The sequence below is a fragment of the Rattus norvegicus genome, chromosome 4 (assembly GCF_021556685.1).
Source record: "Rattus norvegicus strain SHRSP/BbbUtx chromosome 4, alternate assembly SHRSP_T2T, whole genome shotgun sequence".
In the NCBI taxonomy this organism is placed as follows: domain Eukaryota; kingdom Metazoa; phylum Chordata; class Mammalia; order Rodentia; family Muridae; genus Rattus; species Rattus norvegicus.
In genome coordinates, this window is record NC_141537.1 from 87,809,523 (window position 1) to 87,820,306 (window position 10,784).

The 10,784-nt window shown below is 36.2% G+C and overlaps 1 protein-coding gene and 1 pseudogene across 1 annotated transcript; one reads left to right on the forward strand and one right to left on the reverse strand.

The window, feature by feature from the left end:
* The first annotated feature begins 629 nt into the window (after positions 1–629).
* Hsp90aa1-ps1 (heat shock protein 90 alpha family class A member 1, pseudogene 1) lies at positions 630–1,631 on the forward strand (annotated as a pseudogene).
* A 4,928-nt stretch (positions 1,632–6,559) lies between these two features.
* On the reverse strand, positions 6,560–7,477 carry Vom1r77 (vomeronasal 1 receptor 77). Its single transcript, XM_087659868.1, has one exon. It carries the CDS (start codon positions 7,475–7,477, stop codon positions 6,560–6,562), a length of 918 nt encoding a protein of 305 aa, XP_087515994.1.
* Positions 7,478–10,784: the final 3,307 nt, after the last annotated feature.

The window sequence follows — 10,784 nt, forward strand, 5'->3', positions numbered from 1 at the left end:
TAATACAAAGAACCAGTCTTCCCCCATTTTAGATTTAAAGTCATTTTATAGTAAAGACAAATTATGTTCATTCCAGTTTAGGATTAAACATCTGTTTTTTAAGGACTGGGCTATATACTCCATGTGTAAACCTAACTACAAATTATTCTGTACTATCTGATCCAGGAATGGTAATCATATTTCAAAAAGTTGTTTATAACCAGTTTGCAACTCTATCTTTGTTTCAGATGATTATATGACCTCCTATAAGTGATGCTGCCCTTGCAACCATGTCTTTGTTTGAGGTACGTGTCACCTGTCAAACTTATGTTCTGCTTTTAACACTGCCTATTTTGCTCATCAAATCCCCCACATGGAAGCCCTGTACCCAAGAGCTATAAAAGACTTATCTTTCTCACATGCATGCTGACCTTGTAAAACCCAAATTTGGGGGAGGTAGCCCATGTACATGAATAAAAATGCTTGCTTTTATGCTCCAACATGCAACATAGACACATGCTCCACTATGTTCATAGCAGCTTTTTTTATAATAGCCAGAAGCTGGAAAGAACCCAGATTCCCTTCAACAGAGGAATGGATTAAAAAATGTGGTACATCTACACAATGGAATATTACTCATCTATCAAAATATGAATCTCCCTCTAAATATTTCATATGAAATGCTGCAAAAAAGCAAAATTCTGAAAGTTAACAGAAAGAATTTGATCAAGAAATGCTTAGAACTATTTATTGAACTGGTCGAAGATAAAGAGAACTAAAAAAAGTTTTATGAACAGTTCTCAAAAAATATAAAGCTTGGAGATCATGAAGATTCTCTAAATTGGAAGAAACTTTCAGAGTTTTTTTTAACATACTACACATCTGTTTCTGGGAATGAGATGGTCTCTCTGAAGGACTACTGTACCAGAATGAAGGAAAACCAGAAGCACATCTATTTAATCACAGTGTGACCAAGGACCAGGTTGCTAACACAGATTTTGTGGTACATCTCTGAAACCATGGATTAGAAGTAATCTATATGATGGAGCCTATTGATGAGTATTGTGTGCAACAGCTGAAGGAATTTGAGGGCAAGATCTTGGAATCAGTTTCCAAAGAAGGACTGGAACTTCCAGAAGATGAAGAGGAAAAGAAGAAATGGAAAGAGAAAAAGACAAAATTGGAGAACCTCTGCAAAATTATGAAAGACATTTTGAAGAAAACGGTTCAAAAGTTGGTTGTGTCGAACCGAAGTTGACTTCCTTATGTATCAACACAATCACACTTGGGTGGACAGCAAACATCGTGAGAATCATGAAAACTCATGCCCTCAGAGGCAACTCAACAACGTGGTTGCAAAGAAACACCTGCAGATAAACCCTGATCACTTCATTATTGAAACTTTAAGGCAAAAGGCAGAGGCTGACAAGAATGACAGGTCCATAAAGGATCTGATCATCTTGCTATATGAAACTGCACTCCTGTCTTCTGGCTTCAGTCTGGAAGATCTCCAGACCCAGGCTAACAGGATCTATAGGATGATCAAGCTTGGTCCAGGAATTGATGAGGACGATACCAGAGCTCCTGTAATTGCAGAAATGTCACTGCTGAAAGGAGATGATGATATATCACGCATGGAAAAAGTAGACTAAGCTTCACCAGAGCTATGTGTTTGATGCGTACCTTTATTCCTATAATAATATATTTTCCATGATATTTGTTTATTTCTGTTAATTTTTAAAACATCTGTGTGACATGAAACCTAAGGGTAAGATAAAATTTATACATGTGACGCTGTGATACTGTAGGTTTGACTCAAGAGGTTGATAGAATGTTTATTATAAGATGTAATGTAGCCTATTGTTATGTTACCTTTGTGGCCTCAAGTGTTTAGCTGTTGAGCTGATTCCTTAGTAGAGCAAATTAAGATGGTTTAAGCTTCATCTTAAATCTTTTTTCATTCCCTGGTGATAATTTTGCATGTACTAGTCTTAGAAGTATACACAAGTTAAAACAACTTGACAGAGGAATTCCCCAGGTGGCTTATTTTCCAAAGTATCAAGAACAAAACCATAAGTTTCCCTAGGTTTTGTAACTGGGCAAGGCTTGTGAATGGATACAATAGTGCCCAATTGCATTCTGCTTTAAAAGGTAAATACAGATGAGATAAAAAGAAAAAAAAAGATCCAGATTAGAAGTGGGTCCTCCCACTTCTCGTTGCTGCCCTCACAGAGAGGTGAAACCCAGATCTGAGAAGTGATTCCAGGCCTGAGACCAGAGGTAAAACCTACTTTTCTGCTCCAAGTGACCTGTCTGGTGGACTGAGGACTCACAAAGGCAAAATTCCTCTGGGACCCAGCACTCCCGGTTTCTAGCTGGTGCCTGAAAGTTGCAGATCCTGGCCCATAGCTCCCAGCTCCCAAACCCCATGGGACTCAGAGAGCTCACCACCCAGACAAGTGGGCCTTCCTGAGACTGAAGGGCAGGAGAGACCTCCGGTACTGCCCACCCTTGCTCACATCCCTGGACCAAGAGGAAATTGTGTAGGGCCTCTGGGAACAGAAAGATAGGGGCACTCAATCAGCAGCTTGACAACACACCAAAAGCCTTAGAACAAAAAGAATTAAACACACCCAGGAGGAGTAGAAGGCAGGAAATAATCGAACTCAGAGCTGAAATCAACCAAGTAGAAACAAAAAGGACTATAAAAAGAATCAACAGAAACAAAAGCTGGTTCTTTGAGAAAATCAACAAGATAGATAAACCTTTAGCCAGACAAAACAGTGGACACAGGGAGTGTGCCCAAATTAACAAAATCAGAAATGAAAAGGAGACATAACAACAGAGCCAGAGGAAATTAAAAAAATCATCAGATCCTACTACAAAAGTCTATATTCAACAAAACTTGAATATCTGCAGGAATGGACAATTTCCTAGACATATACCAGGTACTGAAATTAAATCAGGAACAAATAAACCATTTAAACATCCCCATAATTCCTAAATAAATAAAAACAGTAATTAAATGTCTCCCAACCAAAAAGAGCCCAGGTCCAGGTGGGTTCAGTGTAGAATTCTATCAGACCTTCATAGAAGACCTCACACCAATATATCCAAACTATTCCCCAAAATAGAAACAGACGGAGCACTAACAAATTCCTTCTATGAAGCCACAATTACTCTTACACCTAAACCACAAAAAGGCCTAGCAAAGAAAGAGAACTTCAGATAAATTTCCCTTATGAATATCAACACAAAGGTACTCAATAAAATTCTTGCAAACTGAATCCAAGAGCACATCAAAACAACCATCCATCATTATCAAGTAGGCTTCATCCCAGGCATGCAGAGATGGTATACTATACAGAAAACCATCAATCCAATCCACTATATAAACAAACTGAAAGATAAAAACCACATGATCATTTCATTAGATGCTGAGAAAGCATTTGACAAAATTCAACACCCCTTCATGATAAAAGTCCTGGAAAGAACAGGAATTCAAGGCCCATACCTAAACATAGTAAAAGTCATATACAGCAAACCAGAAGCTAATATTAAACTAAATGGAGAGAAACTTGAAGCAATCCCACTAAAATCAGGGACTAGACAAGGCTGCCATCTCTCTCCCTACTTATTCAATATAGTTCCCAAAGTCCTAGCCAGAGCAATCAGAAAACAAAAGGAGATCAAAGGGATACAGATTAGAAAGGAACATGTCAAGATATAACTATTTGCAGACGGTATGATTATATACTTAAGTGATCCCAAAAGTTCCACCAAAGAACTACCAAACCTGATAAACACCTTCAGCAAAGTGGCTGGGTATAAAACTAACTCAAATAAATCAGTAGCCTTCCTCTACACAAAAGAGAAACAAGCCAAGAAAGAAATTAGGGAAACGACACCCTTCATAATAGTCCCAAATAATATACAGTACCTCGGTGTGACTTTAACCAAGCAAGTGAAAGATCTGTATGATAAGAACTTCAAGCTTCTGAAGAAAGAAATTAAAGATCTCAGAAGATGGAAAGATCTCCCATGCTCATTGAATGGCAGGATTAATATAGTAAAAACGGCCATTTAAAGTGATCTACAGATTCAATGCAATCCCCATCAAAATTCCAACCCAATTCTTCATAGAGTTAGACAGAACAATTTGAAAATTCATCTGGAATAACAAAAAAGCCAGGATAGCTAAAAGTATCCTCAACAAGAAATTCTTCCGGGGGAATCACTATCCCTGAACTCAAGAAGTATTACAGAGCAATAGTGATAAAAACTGCATGGTATTGGTACAGAGACAGACAGACAGACCAGTGAAATAGAATTGAAGACCCAGAAATGAACCCACACACCTGTGGGCACTTGATTTTTGACAAAGGAGCCAAAACAATCCAATGGAAAAAAGATGGCATTTTCAGCAAATGGTGCTGGTTCAACTGGAGGTCAGCATGTAGAAGAATGCAGATCGATCTATGCTTATCACCCTGTACAAAGCTTAAGTCCAAGTGGATCAAGGACCTCCACATCAAACCAGATACACTCAAACTCATAGAAGAAAAAGTCGGGAAGCATCTCGAACACATGGGCACTGGAGAAAATTTCCTGAACAAAACATCAATGGTTTATGCTCTAAGATCAAGAATTGACAAGTGGGATATCATAAAACTACAAAGCTTCTGTAAGACAAAGGACACTTTTGTTTGGACAAATAGCAACCAACAGATTGGGAAAAGATCTTTACCCATCCTACAACTGATAGAGGGCTTATATCCAAAATATGCAAAGAACTCATAAAGTTAGACTGCCGGAAAACAAAGAACCCTATTAAAAATGGGGTACATCTCTGCGGTCCAGACTGCACCAGGATCTGAAGGGACCCGGTCAAACAGCTCCCTGCACCCAAATCCTGTGAAGTCCTACTGATTATATATATATATGGAATTCAGGTTTATATGAGATACCTGTGTGAGAACTTGTGTTTCTCTTTCTGGGGTGCATTTGCTTTGGTACTCTTTTTCTGTGTGTTTTGTCCTATTTTGATTCCCTTATTTTCATTTATATTGCTGTTTATTTTGTTGTTTTGACTTAGAGGCCTGCTTCTTTCTAAAGAGAGAAAGAAATGGTGTCAATTTGTAAAGGGTAGGAGGTGAGGAGGAAATGGAAAGTAGAGGGAAGTGTAAAACTTTATCAGACTGTATCATATGAAGTTTTTTTCTCAGTAAAAGAAAAGCATCATTTTTAAACAGTTGGATATGGTGGCGAACACTTCTAATCCCTGAGCTGGAAAGACAGAGACAGGAGAAGCACATGGACTAGCATCTTGATACAGGTCTCAGAGAAAAAAAATGCTTTATTAAGACATCAGGTCAACGGGAACAGCACAACAAATAGAAACAGCAGGTGACAGTCAACATTGGTCTCCTGGCTTCCACGTGCATATATGCACACATAGTTCATCTGTGCACAAACATACATACATGCATACATACAAATGCAGAATGAACACATTTACAACATGTATGTGAATCTAAACAGTTTTTATATACCAATTGTTTAACGAGTGTCAAGGAATTGAAGTGCAAATAAACAGGCACATGATATTTTCATATAAAAGTCATTAAATAACTGGGAATAAACAAGGGACTTTAAATTCACATTATTTTTATGGATCCAGAGAAGTTATAACTATGGAATAGAAGTAAAGTTACAATAAAATATTTAAACTATTTTTGATAAGAGAGGGTAGATTAAAATCTTTTTCAGAGAAAGCTTAAAAAGTCACGAACAACAAGGATCTTCTTTTGTGTAAAAGTGGCAGCAAGGGAATATTCATTTTACAAAGTAAACAGGAGAAAGAATTCATGTAGAAATATCAACTTATTGTGAGCCATTAACTTGAAAATTCTATAGAATTTAGCAACAGAAATGTCAAAAGAATGTATATGTGTAATACCATAAATTTTAATTAAATCATATGAAGAATCCTGCTTTGCTACCCAAACCATCAATATTTAATTTTTACAAAAATCTATGTATTTATTTATTTATTCATTCATTCATGTATTCACTCATTCATTCATCCATTCATTCATTTAAATCTCAAATAGTGTTCCACTCACAAAGTTCCACTCCCCATTCCTCATCGCCTTCTCCTGTGAGATAGTGCTCCACCCCACTGTATCATCCCACCTAGACATATAATGTCTCTTCAGCATTAAGTGCATCCTCTCCAACTGAGGCCAGACAAGGCAGCTGTGTTGGGGAATGGATTCCATAACAGGTAGCAGGTTTAGGAAGAGGCACCACTTGTTGAGGGAATCCACATGGAGACTGAGCTGTACATCTGCTACATATGGGCTAGGGCCATTATATTTGAAAAGAAAATGTATTTTAGAAAAAAAATAATTGGTGCAGAATGATTCCTTATGGCCATGTGTAAGTTCAGTTCCAGGGGATGTCATGATATCTTCTCACCTCTGTGGGTCCCAGGAGTGCACACATACATACATGCTGATACAACACTCACATGTATAAATAAATAATAAATTAGTAAGTTTTTAAAGAAAAGAAGAAATTATTTTTTAACAAACCTCTTATGGTGCTTTGAGTGCATGAGTTTCAGCATAATGGATATTCTGTTATCAGAACTGATTTGTACTAAAGGACTAATTGTTGGATAGGCATACACCACAAACTTCTGAACACTGAGAACGAATGGGTCATACATCCACAGCAGGACTGATGTAGTAGAGATGATGAAGTCCACCCAGTACATAACCACAAAGAAAATTACCAGCAGCAAGATGGTCCGGGTGGCTCTTTTCTCAGGGGATGCTCTTAGGGTTCTGATGCTATGAAGATGCTTGCATTGCCTCTGATGTCTGTACAAGATAATCACCATGTATGCACTTGTGGACAGCATGACTCCTACAAGAAGCACATCTCTAGAGGTTGTTACTGTAAAAATAAATATTCTGATGATAGAGCTCATGCGGAGGAGTGTGCAGGATTTAGTAACCTGCATCTGGTCAATTTCACTCACATTAGTAAAGCCACGAACATAATAGATCCAGCTACCACTATAGGACAAACTGAAAGACCAAATACAGAAGAAAACATGGATCATATATTTTTTTAGTTTTTGTTTAAACTTTGCCAACAACGACGTACTGGGACTGATAGTGACAGCCTGGAACACACTCAGGAGGCAGGTAGTACAGATAGAGAGCCCTCTCATCACCCTGCTTATGTAAAAGGTTGCCTTACATTTGAAGTCATTATCAATGTTCAATGACTCAAATATATCTGTAAGGAAAATGTCCCCTCCAGTGAGGAACATCATTATGTGAATGAAGGTCAGTTGGCAGGAGACCAAGTCTGTGGGCTTAGGTCTGTGACCTAGGATTAGAAAAATGTAGATGCAAAGAAGAGATGAATTTGCTAAGATTCCAAGTCCAGCCTGGAAATAAAGGATATTCTTGAATGAGGACATAAGTGAAAATTGTATTCATCTTAAGAACATTGTGGAAGTTTTTTTCAAATATCTGAAAAAATAGAGTATACATCAAGCTTGTGAAACACTGGATAATAAAATTATATCCTCATTTTATATTTCATACTAGTTGATGATTGGCTTGTCTCTTTAACTTTTTATGTTCCACATTTTACATTTCTATATGCCTTTCATGTTTTTGCCTGTTTACATAAAATATTATGAAGAATAAATGCATTCAAACATATTTATACAGAATTTTTAATTTGTGAGCTTGTAGTGCCAAGTCTTATGCCTAAGAAATCCAATTCTGTCTATTTAAATTGTTTCATTTTATACTTAACATCTAAAACAGTAGTGATGAATACAGATAATCACGTTTGTATAACTGAATAAAACTTATGTTGATATGGGAAATAGTCACAGAAGATATCAAAAAAAAAAAAACCTGAGGAGAGTCCATACTCTTACTGTACTCTGTTTTATGCAAATATCTATGTTTTAATTCCTAATTCTAATGATAGAACTGTGCTAATTCATGATAATCCCACTATTTTGATTATCAAAATATCTTCCTCAAGTTACCTATTTTTATGTTCCTTTCTCAAAGAAATCCATAAACTGAATTTAAGACTAGTTACTGTTTGAGACAATTAGTGTACTTTCCACATCATGTAACCATTAATTATTATAAGTATTCATAGTTGAAAACCAGTTTAGTTCCTATTGTATCTTCAATTATGAGACTGATCTTCAGGTTTAAAAATCTAACTCCCAACTATGGTTGCAAATACCATTTTTATTTTCCCTTTGAAATAAAATCAGAAGTTTTTTCTTTTCAGCCATTCCTGTTGATATTTTACCTAACTACTTCTTTCTTCTGTATTTATCTCCCTCCACTCTCTAAGAAGCCCCCTTTCCTATTTTCCTGTTAAGATACTTGTGCCTTGAAATTCCTCTTTCCCTTGCTCCCACCTGCAGCCCTATTCTAGCAATGATGCCATTTTCCTTTTTTGGTTTCTGTAGTTACTACAAAATCACACCTGAAGATATAGCATTTGGAGACTTTAACAAAAGGGAATGTGACATTAAAAGAATCACTATTTTTCAAATATTATGACAAATTTGAACATGCTGAAGATGACCAGATTGTGATGCTGTTCAGGAATTTATAGTTTAAAAGAGATCCCTTCCCTTTCAATTGAAAACAAACTCCCCAGTGTTATCATATGTCATCAACACCCACACATGTCTCTTAGTTTCACTCAATAGTCTTACCTTTAGTGCCCATGTTTTTTATTTTACCTGGTTACCAGGATCAATTTATCATGGAATTAATTTGATTTAGTTCTTTAAAGTTAGCCTGTGATAAACAAAGTAAAAACAATTACAGTGACCCAGATTTCTGTGAGAAAAGGTATGCCTAATTATATTTTCCACTTCTCCAGTATAGTCCATATATATAAATACATGCATGCATAGATGTATAAAAATAATGCAGAAGATAGTGCCCAAGACCATCCTATAACATATCCATGAATTAGAAAGCATAAATCACACATTTTATATTTACATAACTTTTGCTCCTAAAAATCTTAAACTTGCAAAGGAATGAATTCATCTGAATTGCCAGAGTCCAACATCTGATCCTCTTACCAACATACATTTACAGTAGCTGTACCATGATGTTCTGTTTTTAAAAGCTCAAGTATACAGGATAAAGATGTAGCTCAGTGGTCAAGAGAACTTTTTGCTTTTGCAAAGTCATGGGTTTGATTATCGGCAACAATATGGTCATTCATGTACCATCTAGGACTATAGTTCAAGCAGATACATTGCCTTCTCTGACAAGGCACACAAGTGGTACACAGGTAATATATATAGGCGAAATATACTTATACATACACATACATATAAAGATTATTAATGGAAACAGCTCCAGGATCATAGTTAGTTCAAGCCTTGGTCTCCAAAATGTAGGAACTGTTCCCTAATTCTAATTTTAAAACTACAAATTGACAAACCATATACATATAAACTTCAATACTAATTATATGGTAACAGTTCATTAACATAAGACAAGTATTGTAAGTAATATAATAGATGATAATAAGATAAAAGATATTAATGTAAAATGTAAAATTAGCCCCTTCTACCTCATAAATTGGCATCTTTATTTGAGACTCCATGGAGGTGAGATTTGGTGGAAAAAAAGAACAAGGCTGACATGGGTTAAAACACAGATATATGCATTAAGAAAAATCATGTTTTATTTGAAAAGAAATTGGTAACACTCGTGGCTTTTGCATTAGTTTAAGCTGCAATATTTAGTTATAAGTAGTAAAAACCCTGAATATATCAATAAACATTAATAATAGTGGAGAAACCATCAGTTATTAAGTGACCCAGACCAAAACGCTAAACAGTTTGCAGCCAGCTGTCTGAAGAGGAGTACCACAGAAAAAGAAAGACACATACACACACACACACACACACACACACACACACACACACACACACACACACACAGGGACACAGAGAGACTAAGATAGAGAGAGACAGAGACACTAAGATAAAGAGAGACAGAGAAAGAGATATAGACGAAGGCAGAGGCAGAGAGAGAGAACCGTCTTCACACACAGCTCTACATTCTCTGTGAAGAGTCACTTAACCTCTTCCTTATTCCAATATTTTAGAACAATCTTGTTTTATGTACATATAGCCATCTTTTTATTGTTTTTGAAGATTCAATAATATAGGGAACAGATAATTATAGTACATCAAAAGTATTATTTTCATTTTAAGCTTTACCACATGTAGCATAATGAGCTCCATTACTGCTCAGAAAGAACATAAATGAGTATGTGATTTTCAGTTGACAAATGAATTTGTTGGCTGATGTACAGTTCATTGTCAACAACATGATGGTTTTAGGAATCTCAGCTAGAGGAAAAGCTTGGCCATTCAAATTAGTTCATGAACGCCTTACAAAAGAGATAGCCAGCAATAATACTTGTTACTTTTTAATAAAATAGTAATTATTACCTGATACTCTTAAATTGTTTGTTGGAAATTGAACTTGGCACAGGTTTAAATGGAAGCACAGAGCTACTGAGTAGGATGTTATAATCTCACAGTTATGAGCCAGTTCCCCTGAGATGAAGCAGCAGAGGTAACTCTGCAGAGACTGTGGGGAAGCAATCCTGTCAGAGCATTGTCACAGTGCATGGTGTAAGTTTGTTATTTTATTAGAATTCATTGAAATAGATTAAACAAATCTACATAAAAATTTGAAACTTATATGTTG